The sequence below is a fragment of the Ailuropoda melanoleuca genome, chromosome 17, assembly GCF_002007445.2.
Source record: "Ailuropoda melanoleuca isolate Jingjing chromosome 17, ASM200744v2, whole genome shotgun sequence".
NCBI lineage: Eukaryota > Metazoa > Chordata > Mammalia > Carnivora > Ursidae > Ailuropoda > Ailuropoda melanoleuca.
This window is the reverse complement of record NC_048234.1, coordinates 25,784,779-25,802,663: the sequence shown is the minus strand read 5'-3', so window position 1 is coordinate 25,802,663 and position 17,885 is coordinate 25,784,779. Positions and strand designations below refer to the sequence as shown.

Genomic DNA, 17,885 nt, shown 5'->3' with positions numbered 1-17,885 from the left:
GGGAGGGAAAGGGAGGGGAGGGGAGGGAGGGGAAGGGAAGGGAAAGGAATGAGAAGAAAAGAGAGAAAGAAAGGAAGGGAATGGCCCATTAAAATACTTTTTAAAAATTAAGTATAACACTGGCATATTCCCATAGGGCTGTGCTTATGCACTCATTATAACTTGTTTTAAAGTTACGTATGAATGCTTTTGGGATAGGAGCTGGGATAGGCTAGTTCATTTCTGTGTCTATCCCAGAACAGGATCCGTAGTAGATATACAATAAATATTTAATAAATTTAACTGACTCATTTCTAACTCCACCTCTATGCTTTTTTTCCCTACAATTACAGGATGATGTCCCCTTGAGGCGAGGAAGAAAGACCACCAAGAAGCGAGAAGAAGAGGTGGACATTGACTTGGACGACCCTGAGATCAACCACTTCCCTTTCCCTTTCCATGAGCTGATGGTGTGGGCTGTCCTGATGAAGAGGCAGAAGATGGCCCTATTCTTCTGGCAGCATGGCGAGGAGGCCATGGCCAAGGCCCTGGTGGCCTGTAAGCTCTGCAAAGCCATGGCTCACGAAGCTTCTGAGAATGACATGGTCGATGACATCTCCCAGGAACTGAACCACAACTCCAGGTTGGCCGGTCCAGCAGATGAGGTGGTTGGGGGCCTCAAATACTGGAGGGTCCGAGCTACCCAAACCTTTAAGTTGAGGCAGTATTCCCTCAACACAGAGGGTGGACATGACTAAATAACATTAGAGGCACACGGTGCTAGATAGAGAAGTACACAGAGATACATAGATTTTCTTTCATCCTCTCAACTGCCTCAAGAGGTAGGTCCTCTTATTGTGCGTATTTTAAAGCTGAAGACAATGAGACTGGGAGAATTTCATTAGCTTCTCTGAGATCACACACTTGGGGTCAATAAGGCTCAGATATGAACTGAGGTCTGTCCCATTTAAGAAGACCTACGGCACTCTAATCGGTAGTTTTTTTAGTCTGCCTCCCCCATCCATAGCCTTGAATTGGGGGTCTTGAGTACCAGGACCACATCCTGTTTCACTTACTCCCCCAGCACATCGTAGATGCTTAATCGATGTTGGCTAGATGAACGAATGAGCAGACTAGACCCTATAAGAAACAACGAGACCACACAGTAACCACATCCCGTGGCTTGGCCAGTGGGTCCCCGCTTTCATCATCTAAGTCTCCAAGATGGCCAAAAGACACCTCCTCACATTCTGTCTTGCAGGGACTTTGGCCAGCTGGCTGTGGAGCTCCTAGACCAGTCCTACAAGCAGGATGAGCAGCTGGCCATGAAGCTGCTGACGTATGAGCTGAAGAACTGGAGCAACGCCACCTGCCTGCAGCTCGCCGTGGCCGCCAAGCACCGTGACTTCATCGCGCACACGTGTAGCCAGATGTTACTCACAGATATGTGGATGGGCCGGCTCCGGATGCGCAAGAACTCAGGCCTCAAGGTCAGCGCTCCCAGAAGGCCCCGTTGGCTAGGAGGACCGGAGGGTTGGTTTGGAGCTCGCCAAGCCAAGTCTGCAGTGGGACTGGGCATCTCTTGTCTCAGGCGTGTGGTTTTAAGCCCCAACTAGGTATCAGAATCTTCTATATAATGGGGTTTTTTTTTCATATAGAGACTAGGGCCTACCCCAAATTCTGCTAAATCAGAACCTCTCGAGATGGCGTGCCCACACGTTAGTATTACAGAAGATCCAGAGGTCATGGGCACACAGAGATACTATAGGATGTACCATTTGCTCTGACACAAGCCGTGCTGCTCCAGGAACCCCTCACCAGGCAACCTGTCAAACTGTCACCGCCGCCCAAGCCTGAATGCCTTGGCCCTCCTTTGCACCTTGTCATAGAGACAGTGGCTCTTAGCAGCTGTGCTTGAGAAACGTTTTAAACTGAAATAAAAAGGAGATGGATTTATATGTAAAGATGTTGCTAGATCATCCCGATCTATTCTTAAGTGAAGAAAAACAAGTTGTAGACCAGTTATACAAAGCCTGAGTCCATATTTGGTTTTTTTTTAAGCATGTACCTGCATGGTTACGTCTGTATATGATTTTGTTAAGTAACCAGAAAGGATACACAGTAAATTGTTTGTAGTGGTTACCTCTGGGCTCGAAAGTATAAGACATAGGATGATGCGTGGCTTTGCTTCTTTATGTTTTCTTTAGTGTTTTACAAGGAAGACATTAAACTGGAAGAAGTACAAAGAAAGAAAAAATGGGAGGGAAAGATTGAAAGAATGTTTGCAGATGCTTTCTCTGTCTAGAGTTTTGGCTGTGACAACTGAAGCCAGGCTCACATTTACCTAGAGCTACCTGGTCTAGGTAACTCTGAGGTCAGCACAAAGCTGAAAGGGCCACCAGACCAGAGCATTCCACTGAGGCCACCCTCATGGAAACAGCACCCCTCCCCCACACCACGCCTCCCGTGGGCTCTTGGCCCAGAGTCACAGAAGGGCTCCATGAAGTGGGTTGTGGGTGCTCCATAGCCACACCGCTAGTAACCGCCAAGCCTGGCTCTCAGCTCCAAGGACAGGGTGTCATGTCCCCTGAAGGCTGCCAGCATGCCACCTGAGCCTTCCCAGGCCTGCCAGGCACCCCGACTTCAGGGTCACCCCCCTCCCTTCTCTCTTGGCTGCGCCGGAGTCCCTGAGGGCATTCAAGCACAGGCTGTCCCTGCCTCATTGCTCGAGGATCGTGTTCACTTACTGTTCAGCATCTCTCTGAGCCCCTCACCTTGGTGCGGTTTCTCCAAGGAGGCTCGTGTTCAGAAGCCTTATAGAGCAGAACCAGTTTAGTGTTTGAGAGGAGATGCGGGAGACGATCTAGGGAGCACAAGTCCCGTGGCTGGACGATCGTGCAAAGGCAGAGTGAGACTGTCCTCTCAGGAGAAGGGCCCACGTATTTATTATCATCATGTGGAGGCAGAAGCATATAATTTATACGTGAGAGGAGCACAGTGCTGAGCCTCCCGGAGCCGTTGTGTAGGGGGGTTCTCATGGTGAACACAGCCGCGGGTGTGTGTGTGTAGTTTCTGTGCTATGGTAGCAAATGCCAGGGGAGTACTCCGCAATGAAAACATGCTTTCCCACATGGACTTCTCAGGGTCAACTGGGGACAGCATTTTTTACAGAGATAATCAGATGATGCATCATCAACTCCACTTGACATGTTGGCAAATAAATGCCGGCGGACATACGTATGAATTGATTTCACAAAGCCAAGTGCTAATGGCTAAAGGAGAATCTGAATTCTTTCCCACTTTTGCCTCTGGCAAGGACTATCATTTTCCTCCGTTTCCCCCATGCCAAATGGGTGTTAACTGGGTACGATGTATTTTTTGGGCAAGATGCTCTGTTTCTCTGAAATCGGGCTGAGCTACTGCTGTGCGTGACAGTTCTCAGACTGGCCAGAGTGCCCCCCTGAGCAGTAACACGTGCATGTCCTTGCTCAGAGCACACACAGCACGCACACACATGTGCACACACCACCCTAGGCCCTCTGATTCTAAAAAAAACCACCCTAATCTTAATCCTTTAAATGTGATTATTATTATTATCATTATTATTACTTTAGGTAATTCTGGGAATTCTACTTCCTCCTTCAATTCTCAGCTTGGAGTTCAAGAACAAAGACGACATGCCCTATATGTCTCAGGCCCAGGAAATCCACCTTCAAGAGAAGGAGCCCGAAGAGCCAGAGAAGCCCACGAAGGAAAAAGATGAAGAGGACATGGAATTGACAGTAAGGAAAACTACACGGTCATGGTCCACGGGCAGCAACCCTAACCCACTTGTCCCGTTGATACGGCTTGGGACTCTGTCACTCCCAAGCTCACCCTCTCACCAGGTGCTTTGCTGAAGTATTGAGACCCGGGTATTATAAGAGTGTCTTCTCTGTGCACAAATAGCCTAACTATAGGGACTGTTTCTATGCAAAATCCTTCAGCCAGGGTCAGTGACACAGGACAGCCCAGGGAGATTCAAAAGCAAGGTACCCTCAGCCTTCCAAACAGGCGGTGTTTTGTACACAAGCAGGCGAGGTAGTGGCCTGAGCCTAGGAAGGAGGCAAAGGCATCTACGAGCTGGGACCAGCCAGCTTCCGGGGCCTGGAACTGCGCTGGTGATCAGAGGCTACGCCTTTTTCTGTCTTCAGGGTCAGGCTCACAAATGCAGGACTAATTGAATTTTGAGGTTTGTATGGAAGGCTTTTATTAGCTCTCCCTGGTATAATTATAGAACGTGGTTGCTTTGTGTTCCGCAGGGGGAACGGGCAGCTGGGCATGGGACTGCTTCCCGCAACCCCCACCCGAGCAGCGTGACTGCTACTGGATTGTATCCAAAGTCTAAAAATATCACACACCGTTAAAGGGACAGACAGGGCTTCAGAGTTTTGGAGACATCAAGTAACAACTCCATAGGACTTCCTTGATATCCCCCACTCTCCCCACCACCCTGAACAATGACTGTGATGACCCAAAAAAACCCTAAGGAGAGAAAACAAAAATTGGCTTTGCTCAGGTGACAAAAGGCCATTCGCATTATTATCCTGGTGGGACCACCCTGTGAATTGTTTTTCTTCCAGTCAACAATCTTTCCTTCCTAAAGGAAACAATTCCAACCCCAAGTACAGCAGGGCTTAGGCATCTGACCCTTCTTTAGATTGGTTAATCATTCATAGTTTTTGACTCACAGAGTTAAAAAAAAAAAAAGTTTGTTTTCCATTTCGGGATTCTTATAAAAACAAGTGGATGGGTCTGCTTGCCTCTGTGATAGGATCAGATGACTGTCTTCCCTAAGATTTTACCATAAGGTTGGCCTCTAAATCCTTCAAGGATAGGGAATGAAATTTTAATCATTAACAGAAACCTTAGTAGTAGTAATACCAAATCTTCACTGAACACTTCAGTAGAGGGGGAAAGAGTATATATTCCGGAGTCAGAATCCTGCCCCAACAGCTACTCACTCTGGGACCTGGGGCACGGTTGCTTAACCTCTGACATAGGAATAAGAACATTGTCTAGCTCACAGGTGGTTTTTCAGTTTAAAAAGTGTACATGTAAATTCTCTAGACCAGGTCTGGGTGTACAGTAAGCCTTGATAAATGTGAATATTGTGGTAACAGTGACAAATGTTTGACATACACACTCATGGAATCCTCACAGCAATCCCATGAGGTAGATACTATTATTATCCCATTTAACAGATGAGGAAGCTGAGACTCAGCTAAGTTAAATTGCCCAAGGTTACCCAGCTAATTAGTTGCAAGGCCAGGATTAGAACCCAGGCATAGAGATCCCATTGTCCATGCTTGGAGGCCTATAGGTTCAGGGATGCAGAGAATTTCTTCTCGGTCTCAAATGTAGGTATTCAGTTGGTTCAGTCTACCATATAGCAGAAAGAATCCAAAAATAATGCATGGGCCTCCTACATCAAGTATGACATGGCTTGAAGTCTCAAGGAAGGATCCTATGAAGGCAGCCAGGTGGTGAATCCTCATTCTTTCTGGTTGGGTCTGAAGCAGGAAAACAACAGGAGCAGCTCCCTTCTCCTGCTCTGGGTAGAACTTTGAGGACCTGGTCCAAAGTCTGCTTCCCAGAAAGTAGGCCCCGCTGTTGTTTACTGAGAACCCAAGTAAAAGCCAGCCCACGAGCAGTGCTGCCTGGCCTTCTCCCCCACAGGCAGAAAGAGCTAGGAGGAAAGGAAGAAGGGACTTGTGGGCTGGTAAAGTCAGGGATGGACAGCAGATATCTTTCAGGGGGAGTTTCCCTTGACCCCAGTGACAAATGTGTCACTGCTAGATCACTGGTCTTCATTCACCCCAGGGAGGATTGGAAAACGCAGCCTGTTCATACCTCCACTCTTTTCATAGGAACTATATCTGATCTTCCGTGTTAAGCCAACATATCCTTTCTTGGACTGGGATGTTTTCCCTTGGCCCTTCCAAAATTACACACAAAATAGGAGTCTCAGTTTCATCTGGGTAGCCTTTTGTAGATCTTTCCCAGACTTGACATCTGTGTCCAGCCAGCAAAAAATTGTCCAATCCATATTGTGCAGTTTTGCCTGTATTTGACCCTATTACATTCTGCTAAGGGAATGTAGTCAAAGGAAATGTTTGGCTACTGGGAAGAGAAATCAAGAAAATCAGTGAGTTAAGCTGCTTAGGCTGGAATTAATGAAATAGGAAAATTCTGTCCTTAAACCCATGAAAGAAAAGCTTTTTTAAAAAGCATTAACTTGGGAATGTACCAGAATAATAAAGGCGAAACAGGCTGTGGTGTTTTTGTTTTTGTGTTACCTGCATTGCCAGATTAAGTCTTTTTGCCCTCTGCCTACTAAAGTCCCAGGCTGTCCACAGACCCGGGGCATTGTTTTAACTCTGTTGGGGAAGCCACGGTCCCTAGAGCTTACCCCAAGATGTCACTTTCCAAGATGCCTAAAACTCCCCAAAGCTGCCTTTACTAACATCCTATTATGTCTCCAAATGGTACTGTATTATTGAGCAGATGAAGAAGTAGAATAGAGGCAGCCTAATTACGTTACATAAATTATAAATTATAGAAGGATAAATATCATGGACCTTTGGAGTTTCTTGAGGTCAGTGGTCAATATTTATAGAAGTCTAATGTGCTATATCCATCACGAAGGTTGACCCAGCTCACTGATCAAAATAAAGGCTTGGATGAGCCATCAAATGGGATCTTACCTATTCATTAAGTCAAGGTAACCTCCTAGCCAGAGAGTCCAAGAAAGGAATGGAAGTTACCTTTTTACCTTTTCCAGAAATCCCATTGATTATAGGTTCATCGTTTGTGACTGCTATATATTTGAGTAGGTGGATAGTTGAGGCAATGACAAAAGTAGCTGAAACTTGTATATGTATGTCTTGAGTACGGTGGTTTGAAACCAGAATTATCAGTTCTCAAATTCAAGATAAACAGATTATTTCTATAGGTAAATCTCTCAACTCTAAACTCATATCCCAGTCCTTTTTCTTGTGCCAAATCCTTGTCAGTCTCTGAGCAATTCGAAGGATTTGCCCTGTTCTTACCTTTAATAAAAATCTCATTTCTCTCAAAAAAAAAAAAAAGTCTTACTATTTGCAATGATCTAGATGGAACTAGAGGGTATTACGCTAAGCGAAATAAGTCAATCAGAGAAGATAATTATCATATGATTTCACTCATGTGGAATTTAAGAAACAAAACAGAGGATCATAAGGGAAGGGAAGGAAAAATAAAACAAGACAAAAACAGGGAGGTAAAACATAAGAGACTCTTAATATAGGGAACAAACTGAAGGTTGCTGGAGGGGAGGTAGGTGGGGGATAGGGTAACTGAGTGATAGGTGTTAAGGAGGGCACTTGATGGAATGAGCACTGGGTGTTATAAGCAACTGATGAATCACTGAACTCTACCTCTGAAACTAATAATACACTATATGTTAACTAATTGAATTTAAATAAAATAAATAATAAAAAATAAAAATAAATGAAATAAAATCTCCCAAACATTGTAGAACTAACCTTGCTTTAGAATAATAGCGAAAGAATTAAAGCCAGGGTACCTGGGTGGCTCAATTTAACTAATTGCTTAACTAGCATCCAATTCTTGATCTCAGCTCAGGTCTGGATCTCAGGGTTGTGAGTTTGGGCCCCATGTTGGGCTCCACGCTAGCATGGAACCTACAGAGAGAGAGAGAGAGAGAGAGAAAGGAAGGAAGGAGGGAAGGAAGGAAGGAGGGAAGGAGGGAAGGAGGGAAGGAGGGAAGGAAGGAAGGAAGGAAGGAAGGAAGGAAGGAAGGAAGGAAGGAAGGAAGGAAAAGACAGCCAAAAATTATGCTGTTTTAGACCCTGATTACACTTTTCTTTTTTCTGATGAAAGATTCCCAACTAGATCATTTCAGTCAAGAGTACCCAAGAAAGTCTCAGTTCATTGTAAACACTGGCTAGAAATACTGAGCACTTATTAAGTGCCAGATGCTTATTGATTTCTAGACCAATCCTATAAAAGAGGCTATTATTACCTCCCATTTAAAGATAAAGAAACTAAGATTCAGAGAGGTTAAAAGACTTTCCCAAGGTACCATGGATTCTCAGTATCCAAGAGACGATTCAGTCCTTCTGAGTGGCCGAAGTCTGGAACTCTTCCCCAATAGGATCTTCAGCCATCTCTGGGACACATCCTGTCACCTGCTGCCCAGACAGGTGTGCATCTGCCTTTTCACAAATTCTGCCTTGTTTGTGATATTTAATCACTGTTTTTGCTGCTGCTGTTGCCATGAGTGAGAAGGAAACAATTCTATTTGTAAAGAAACTTCCAACAGCTTAGAGATGAGGCCTGTCCAGGTCAGGCCCTGCTTCTCCTAGTCCCACCTGGCTCACTGTCCGACCCAGAGGAAGGCGGTGTGCCTAGGAGTTGCCATAAAACTAATACCAGCAGGGATGCAGGATTTATGGGGTTTGAACTCAGGGAACCAAGGTTTATGCCTAAGGGTTGAGGAGATGTTTCTAACCTAACTAAGTTCCAGGCATTTCAGATAACTTAGCCTCTGGATTACTCATAACCTTTGGGTAAGTTAGGTATTACTGGTCCAGTGTATGTCTTACTTAATAGTCATTAGCATGAGTGAAGACAGAATTTGAATCCAGATCTGCCTATCTCACTACATATATGAGGATAGGGGGTGAAAAGAAAAGACAGATTCCTGGCCTTTCCAGGCTATACTCATTCTCCCTCTCAGAATTCTGGGGCTCTTCCATCACGCACATCTTCCAGAGCTTCCAGGGTAGAAGAAAAGAGAGTAATTAAGAACTCTCCCTAAGGCCTTCCATCCCAGGCAAAAACCTTTGATTCTCTTTGTAATGCAAATGCACACTTAGGGAAGGCACAACCTCTGAATCTCTGGGGACCTTGGACAACACTCTCCAGCTCGATGAGAGCGCATTCCTGATCTGTAAAATGAGGCATTGAACTACCTGCTCTCCAGAGCCCTGCCATGATGGTATTGATTCTCTTCCACTGTAGGCAATGTTGGGACGAAACAATGGGGAGTCTTCCAGAAAGAAGGATGAAGAGGAAGTTCAGAGCAGACACCGGCTAATCCCCCTGGGCAGAAAAATCTATGAATTCTACAATGCACCCATCGTCAAGTTCTGGTTCTACACGGTAAGCATCTTCCTTTCTCTTCTCCTCTTGCGTGACCACAGAGAGCCAAGGTCAAGTTCGTGTGCACCTGTGCGGCTTCCTCTGTGAGTCACAATGGAAGGAGCGCGCAGGCAGGAATGAAAGCTTTTCCCAGTGGTTCTGTAAGATGTGTGGAGTTGGCGACGCAGCTTCCACAGCGTCTGCGTTTCTCCTCCCTGCAGAAAATAAAGGAAATGGTAAAAGTGAGAACTAACAGAAATAGAGGTGAGATGAGTATGAGTCTAGCAGGAAAATAGATGTCATTTTATAAAACACTTCTGTGTTCTGGATGGATGAGTGCTGGATCAGAGTTGCCCATTTTTGATGCCAACCTTGGGTTTGGGAGGACACGTGAAGGGTAAGGGCTGAGCAGAGTGTTAAAAGTAACACCACTAAAGGGGGGGGGAGCATAAGTGTGTGACTGCTGCCAACATGGGAGTGTCATCAAACAACCTTTCTTGCTCAGACACAATTAAACAATATGCCAACCAAAGCAGCCAAAACCACTCACAGTAACCTACAGGCACAGCGAAGATGGTTCGGTGCCCACCGCACAAGAGTTTTCTGCCCATGAGATGAAAGATCGTCCCTGAAATAGCCCCTGGATATGGCAGAAATGGCTCAACTGTTGGTTTTCTACTTGTGCGTTTCATGGTATTTTAAGCCAAAGGTGAGCTCAGGCCCGGGTCAGCTCTGGTTCTCCGAGCCACGGTGGCACTGTGCCAGACGAAGGACGGGCGTCTGTATTTTTGGCCTTTCTCTCAACCAGCTACGCACACACCAGTCACCTGAGTCAGCAAAGGAAAATCCGAGTCTGAGGCCAAGATGACTCAGATGACCAGCTGAGGTGGTGTCTGGTGTGGTCCCGGGTGCTAACACTTCACCCTGGCTTTCAGTCAGGCTTTCTGAACCTCAGCGCTATTGACACGTTGGGCAGAATGATTCTTGGCGGATGAGGACCGTCCTGTGCATTGTCACACATTCAGCAGCAGCCTTGGCCTCTGTCCACTAGATGCCAGTAGCATTCTCCAGCCCCCGAGTGTGGCAACCACTGTTGTCTCCGGACATGGTCACTTGTCCCCTTATGGACTGACGTTGCCACCGGTTGAAAACTACTGCTTTCAACTGTGGTCTTAGAAGAGGGTATAATCAATATATAATTATCAGATTTTTTTTAGTGAAGCAAAAATTCAAATTTATGAATATGAAAAAATCCTCCTCTAAAAAAATCAAGACATGCAAAAATAATTTTGATTTATATATTTTATATGTATATTATTTTTACCTTGCAGTAAACAAGTTAGTGGTGACCAGCATGGACTTTGGGGTAAGACAGGCTGAGCTGAAATCCTGTCTGTGCCTCTCAGTATTATTGTGTGACCTCAAACAAGCTACTTGAGCTCTTTGTGCCCAGATTCCTTAAGATGGGGATAATAATAGAAGCTGCTTTGTAGGATTTAGGGAAGATTAAATGTGTTAAAATATGTAAAGCACTTAGAACAGTGCTCCGAACGTGTAAGCACAATATAAATGTAACTGTTTTTTCCAAGGCTAGTCACATTGCACAGCGGTAAGTGTCTTTTATTCATCTATCCACTCAATGATGATAATATCATTCTTTGAACACCTACCATGAGGCACTGTTCTAAGTGCTTTACATATACTTTCCCTAAACCGTTTTATCAGGATAATACTTTTACTGCATTTTACACACATTCCTGTCCTTCCTCTTATACCAGGCTGCCTCAGTTGTCCCTGCCTAGAACAGGGCTTGGCAAACTACATTCCCACAGGCCGAATCCAGTCCCACATCCAGGCCCATTATTGTGGGCGTGAGCTAAAAATGGTTTTTTCATTTTTAAAGAATTGAAATAAAATCAAAGGAAGAACGCTTTATGACATGTGAAAATTATGTGAAATTCACACTTCAGTGTCCATAAAGTTTGATTGGAACACAACCAAATTCATTGTTTACCTATAATATGTCTGCTTTTGTGCCTCAACTGTTGAGTCAATTACTTGCTATATAGACTGTCAGGCCCGCAAAGCCTCAAAAATTAACTTGGTTCTTTATGGAAGAAGTTTGCTGACTCCTGATCTGGAGCGTAAAGGAACCAGTAGAATCAAGAATTCTCTATCATCTTTACAAATACAGGACTCATGTCTCTTATCCTTCCAAAACATCTCTTTTTTCCCCTTGATCTTTGTTCAGTATTAACTTTATTTCCTTGATTCCCTTGGTCCCCATTTATTCAGCTGTGGCAATTTGTTAGCCAAGGATGCTTTTAAGTCACCAATGCCCTGGACAGTGGTTTTCAGCCTCAGCTACACATTGGAACCACCTAGAGTACTTTAAAAAGAAAAAAAACAACACCTGGGTTCTATTTAATCTCTGCCCTTATCTATTGTTCTTAAAGGCGCCTGGGTTCTATTCTCAGTGATTCTGACATCAATAGTCTGGGGCACAGCCCAAGCATCAGGATATTTCAAAGCTCCCAGGTAGTTGTAATGGGTTGCCAGTGTTGAGAATCACTGCCTCAGATGGAAGGCTGAGTTTTTAGCCTAGTATTTTCCCAACCTTCTATGATGATGAAGAATTTTGTTAGAAATGCAAATCCTGGCCCCATCACAGACCCATTAAATCCAGTTTTGAGGGAGGAGATGAGGAGGCTCTGGGTTTAACAAGGTCCCCTGTGGTCCAGGAAGCTTGGGACACACTGCTTTCCTTGTATCATTAGTTGGCAGGTCGCGAAGCTGCCTCTGAGAAGGGGAGCCTCTGTGTCCAGCTCCTTCCTGCACAGCTGACTATAGACCGGATGCACCAGTCTTGTTTGGTTGTGTTTACACGACAACTTTCAGAAATCCATGTTTATGTATTTGCCCAAGCCTCAAGGAAGTACATGGAGATGAGGAGTGCCCAATTTTTAAATCCCCAGAGATGCTTAATGGTAGAATTCAGCTTTAGATCAATGGTCCCCTTGGCTTTCAGTTGTGTTCTTTTCTATAAGAGTATTTCCTACTCTGATTTCAAAAAAATATCTCCTTCTATGCTCCCAAGTTTCTGAAAGATAGGATGCACCTCATTTGTATTATCTTAGCAAGCTTCTGGAAGAGCAGGTTGGGTCCTCTTCTGTTCCAAGAAGAAAGGAGGCAGGGATCCAACTGGCTCCCAGACCTGGTTTGCAATGAAAGCCATTTCAAGTGCCCAGCTGGAGAGAATGCCAATTCAAGGCATAAAAGAGGAACCAAGTAAGAGTGCAAGGGACATGCTCTGGGCTCCTCCAGCAGTGACAGACTCCTTCCTCCATTTCAATGCCACGTGTCCCCTCCACTCTCCAGCAGCAGTAGGAAAAGGCCCGCCAGAAGTCCACCCGACCTACCGCAGGCTTTGATGCTTGCATTGCATGGTTTAGGAGTTGTGCACCTTGGTCAATGGAAAATGTATACAAAGAACATAGAAGCCAATAAAATACAAACCCTTATAGGATTCCCACTGACTACAATAAGAGTCATAAGGTTATGTTTCTGTTCAAAGCTTTGACATTCTACACAGAGCTTGTTAAAGCTTACAGAATATATATGTGTACGTGCCTACACATACACAGTATGACAGCATGTCACGTTAAGGTAATCTGCGGCAAGACCCATAAATGTTCGTGAGTTCTAAGATAAGTTGCTTCCCAGACAGCAGCCAGTCCTCCGTCGTGCCATTTAAACACGTTTAAAGCTGTATTTTTGGAAATCCATATTTTGAGAGTTGTCCCAAAATGCTATATTGTAGCTTGATTATGGAAAGAAAAGCATTATAGAGTAACTGGGATTTAAAGAACAGGCTAATCATGGAAGAAGAATAAACAATAAGGAGGGCAATTTAGAAAAGGAGAGCTATGACTAGTAAACAAGATCAAAAGGAAGCAAGGAGATAAGAGGAGACAAGAGGAATAGAAATTTCTTGACAAAAGAGGCAAACAGTAGCCACCGTTCATTGGGCCTGTACTGTCAGGAAAGAGATACATATTCTCCCTCCCCCCAGCCCAGTCCTTCCCAAAGCTCTGTAAGTTCAGTAGCCATCATCTCAGGATGGAGGTCCAGGCAGGTGAAGTGATTTACCCAAAATGATACAGCTTGGAAGGACTGGAGCTAGGATTTAAATCCAAGTTTCACCGATTTGGGCTTTTGCATTCCTTCCACCAAACGAGTACGCGAGACTTGTATTTGGAGGACAGAAGCAGGTTGGAGGAGTTAAATGCTAAAATGCAAAGGTTCTGGGAGAATGGTGTGGGTGTCACTGGGCCTACATGTGACGAGAGAAGATAATGCTTTGGAATGTGTTGCAACGAATTGGGTAAAATGAGAAACACCAGGGCAGTTAAGGAGATTCATTTCTCCTAGAAGCAATGGAATAGGATCCAACTAACAAAAAGAAGCAACCAGAAAGGAGGATTTCAGGCTGGAAGGAGGCTGAGAATATGTTTTAGAGTTTAGCCATTGAAGTCCACTGCGTCTTGAGAAATACTAACAGGGACCAGAGAGTGGATGCCAGTGTATGATGGTAAACAGGAGTCACATGAACCAAGTTAACATTTTAAACAGCATCCTGCGTGATTTCCAGTAGAGTAGACTTCTCAGGTGAGGTTTGCACAGGGTGCTAACGATCCTGAAGGGGAGGAGTGGGACCTACGGTGTGGAATAGAATGACAGTCCCTGAAGGGGTGGGCGTACAAGAGCATGTCCGTCAAGTGGAGAATGAGACTTCCGGCCCTCGGGCCTCTCCACAGCTTCTGCACCTAATCTCATGGAACTCTGACATCTGTTCACCTTCCCAGAGAACAGAAATTATAGGGTTGTGTCTGTAAATGCATCAACATAATAAGGTCTTTAAAAATACCTTTGACTCCTATTAAGAATCTACGTATTCATTTTATTGAAAAAGGAAAGAAAGAAAGAGAGAGAGTGAATGGCCCCATTAGCAGAGAATGCAGCATTTCATTACTTCCCGTTCAGTCTCCCAGCCTTGCTGGGCCTTTCTCCACCTGCTAAGCTGCCTCCAGGGCTCCAAAGTCACACTGTACCTCCACGGCCTCAACCCTTTCGCCCACACTGTGTCCTATTCTTTGCTATGTGGGCTCTGAAGAGTGCAGATAGGAATAAACTCACTCTCGGTTCCTACTCACAGCCCCGAAGGCCCCCCAAAGCCAGCAGGTGCCTTAGTCAGCTTGAAGCATTGCCTAGAAAAGGCTGAGCTTATATGCCACTTCCCCGAGGGGGACTTTTTCTCCAGAGGTTCCTCGGCCCCCTCCATAAGAACCTCAGCAGCCTTCCTCCACTCTACCCACTCATGCAGACATAACTGAATCCTCCAGTGACAGTCACCAAGCCTGAGCCCTGAGCTTTTCTCGGACACCTAGCACTTTAGCCAGTCCTGCCAGGATTCAACCTCTGGAGCTAAAGCCTCGTGAGGATGACACCCCACTCCCAGCCACGGCCGGCCACACACACCCGCTCCTTTCTATAAATCACTTTATCTTCTTTTGTTTTCTTTCAAAGAGGCAGAAACCGGGGAGGAATATCCCAACTTGGATAGGGTGGGGAGGGGGTGCAGTGGAAAATAGATAAAACCCTCCCAGGGTCTCACCAAACCAAGCACATTAAGGTAGGAGAAAAAGAAGACATGAACTCAGAAAAGAATTCAACTGGGACCTTGAGATATAGTCCAGTCTATTTTTATATTGGTTTGACCAGTTTACAAGTACAGTATGTGTCTTCCTTTCCTTTCTACGGACATTTAATCTACCTGGCATCCATTCGGCACCAGTCCACTGTGCGCCCTAGTTCAAGGACCTGAGGCTCAGGCATGAGCAAGAACAGCCCTGAGAGAAGAGATTCCCTTTTTAGCCAGAAAAACACGAGAAACTGGGTAATTGCAAAATAAAACGATGCATCATGACACAGAGGTATAAGCAAAAGACAGAGACACACGTAAGGGTCAAAAGGAAGATAGCATATCACATTGTTTCCAATATTACAGTCCCTTTTTTTTTTTTAAATTCTTTGAATAGTTGAAAGCTTTGCGGTTAATTTTGTCGTGAATTCAGAGCCCTGCTTGCTGACCTTGTTCCGTCCTTTGGGGCAGTGGGCTTGCCCGAGGGCAGGGCTCCTGGGTCTTCAAAGCCAGAGCGCACTTGACTCTGTTTCCTTACAGCTGGCGTACGTCGGGTACCTGATGCTGTTCAACTATATCGTGTTAGTGAAGATGGAGCGCTGGCCTTCCACGCAGGAATGGATCGTCATTTCCTACATATTCACCCTGGGAATAGAAAAGATGAGAGAGGTAACTGCTTTCATAAAAGAGAACATTCGGAGAAAGACGGTGGTTCATTACACTTGTGGGTGGAAGGGAGAGGTGGCTGCTAGGGATCCAAATTAAGCCAGAAACTGTGTTCTCTACTGCTGCCATAGGAATAACAGACTTGGCCTTGAGGTCTGCTGACAAACCTGGGGAGGCATCACAGTGTGTGGTGTGCTTATCGGGTGCCACTCCGTGCATGCTTGGGGTTTGCTCTAGCTTTTGCCCACAGAGCTCTTGCCCCAAGAAACCCTCCAGTTGTCTTCGACATTGTTTACGCCTCTCTTTTGTCAACTCTCTAAACAGGACTTCTCAAATTGTTCCATCTTTCCACTTTTAACTCCCATTGCAACTTTTCCTCTGGATCTCTTTGGACACTGTCATGCAATACCTGTGATTCTTCAGATGGGTTCCAGCAGCTCTGGGAGGAGGAACTGTGCTTTCTTTCCTTAATTTATCCTCTGGTTTATTCCTTCTCGACATTTATTATGCACCTGCTCGGCACGAGCTTTTCCACCAGCCCTAGGCATCACTGAGGTGAAATGAAGATATTTCTTGTTCTTTGAGTTGAGGCTGTGAGTCCCCCTTATCTCCCCCTAATCCCCATCTTGTAAAAGGAGCCATCGTAACCCCTCCGCCATAGGGCTGACTTGAAGTCAAAGCCAGCCTCAGGGGCCATCAGAATGTGAGCGGCTAAAACGATGTGTTCAAGCAATGGTCCACCAGAGGGCTCTGCAACCCTGCTCAACCCGCTCCACAAACCCATTCCCTAGGCTGGAGGGAGGGCTGGCTCCTGCGGTGTGATGATTCTTCTGCATTTCCCCCTGGAACCACAGTCAGCAGGCAATTTCTGGAAGAATTACTCTCCGTCAAGTCCACTGCACCCTCAGGAGCTCTGGAACAATCCTACTCATTATACTACAGTGAGTGGGAAAATATATCGGGCTCCACAGAAAAAAGGATTCCTACAAATTCATAAATTCACCCTTGCCTTCATTACCAGGACCGGTTAAAAGACCCTCGGTATCTTAGGTTATAGCTCTCGAATGTTCTTTTCCAGAAAAAAAGGATGCAGTATCTATTAGATGCCATCATATCGGATTCCCTCCCACCCCCGAAAATCTCTCAAATATACTTAGAGCCCTTCTTTTGGGTTTTTAAACTGCTTTGGGGATACTTAAATTCTAATTGGCATGTCCCCATCCTGAGAGTTTGGAGGTATACACTAGTCCCATTTTATGAGACTGGATTTTTTTTTTTTTTTAATGGATGCCTTCCCTGGCCTTGTTCTAACTGACAGTCTACCCATAGGTCTTCCTATTCACAGTGCCTTCTACTTCCTGACCAGGGCTGTGGATTTCCCTTTTGTGAACTGAACTGTAATAAATTTGCTGTGGTCTTTGTGTAGCTCTCTGAGAACTGAGGCCTGCTACTGCTAAGGGCTGTGCTGCTACCAAGTGCCAGCTCCTCTCCCGTGATTTAACGCCCTGATGCATAGTCCTTCCCCATGATAAGCAGAAAAGGGAAAGACTTGGGCAGGGAGACTGGAATCCCTCCAGGGACCAGACTGGAAGAAGACAGGGAGCAGTCTGTACTCCACGGACTGTTCTGGAAGAGGCTGCCAAGCAGGAGGACTGCCAGGAACCTCCCGGCCTGGATATCCATTTCTCCTGAGGCGGCATGTAACAGCGGACAGGACAGGGCTCTGCAGGCTCGGGTCAGCAGGGGGTCAGCCCAAGAGTCCCCGCTTCTGAGGACGCCTTGCACAGGGAGGCGCTGACCACCTTCCTGTCCGACCTTTTCCTTCTGGCCTGGCGCCCTCCGCCCCGCCCGGTGTCCCTGGACCCGTCAGAGATGCTCAACCGCCCCGAGGCTGAGGACCCCACAGGTCCCGCCTCCGCGTCTCCCGCAGCGCGCGGGCACGCAAGATCCTGGAAACGTGGAAAAGTCTGTAGGCTTCCCGGCCTCCCGATATACAAGTAGGGCTTTGTGGTTTCACAGGCGGCCCTCCCATTCCCAGCACCACATACTTCTGCGCGCAGTCACCAAAACAAGCCGCGGGGATCCCTCTAGAGCCCGGCACTGTTTACAGCGCGCGTGGGCGGACGTCCTCCCGCCCGGACCCTCCTCCCCGCAACCCCGCGAGGGCACTGCGCGGCCGCGCCCGCCCCCTGCGGCCACGCCCCCTCAGAGCCTGTTGGGAGAAGTTTTCGGGTTGGGGTCTCCGCCCTGGCCCCTTTTGTTTATGTTGAGATTTCACAAAAATGTTTGTGCCGTTTAAAAAATGAAGCAGTCAACCTCTGTGTTGACCAGTTAGTTGTAGGAAAGTGTGGAC

At 46.1% G+C, this 17,885-nt stretch overlaps 1 protein-coding gene and 1 long non-coding RNA gene across 18 annotated transcripts in view; one reads left to right on the top strand and one right to left on the bottom strand.

The window, feature by feature from the left end:
• LOC117796915 overlaps positions 1-17,804 on the bottom strand; it is an 18,171-nt gene extending 367 nt beyond the window's left edge. The window contains exons 1-3 of one of the 2 annotated variants that reach the window (XR_004621619.1): positions 17,581-17,804; positions 15,316-15,511; positions 8,997-9,380 (exon numbers count right to left, since the gene is read on the bottom strand). This is a non-coding gene — a long non-coding RNA (uncharacterized LOC117796915). Of the gene's footprint in view, positions 1-7,744; positions 9,381-15,315; positions 15,512-17,580 lie in introns of those variants that run through there. The other variant, XR_004621618.1, reaches the window with a different exon arrangement.
• Positions 1-17,885, top strand: part of TRPM3 (transient receptor potential cation channel subfamily M member 3) — a 774,831-nt gene that overhangs the window by 698,275 nt on the left and 58,671 nt on the right. For all 16 annotated transcript variants that reach the window (XM_034646697.1, XM_034646707.1, XM_034646703.1 and 13 more), the window contains 5 exons: positions 333-622; positions 1,241-1,469; positions 3,594-3,761; positions 9,046-9,186; positions 15,407-15,535. In XM_034646697.1, the coding sequence (XP_034502588.1) occupies positions 333-622; positions 1,241-1,469; positions 3,594-3,761; positions 9,046-9,186; positions 15,407-15,535 (957 nt within the window). The remainder of the gene's footprint in view (positions 1-332; positions 623-1,240; positions 1,470-3,593; positions 3,762-9,045; positions 9,187-15,406; positions 15,536-17,885) is intronic.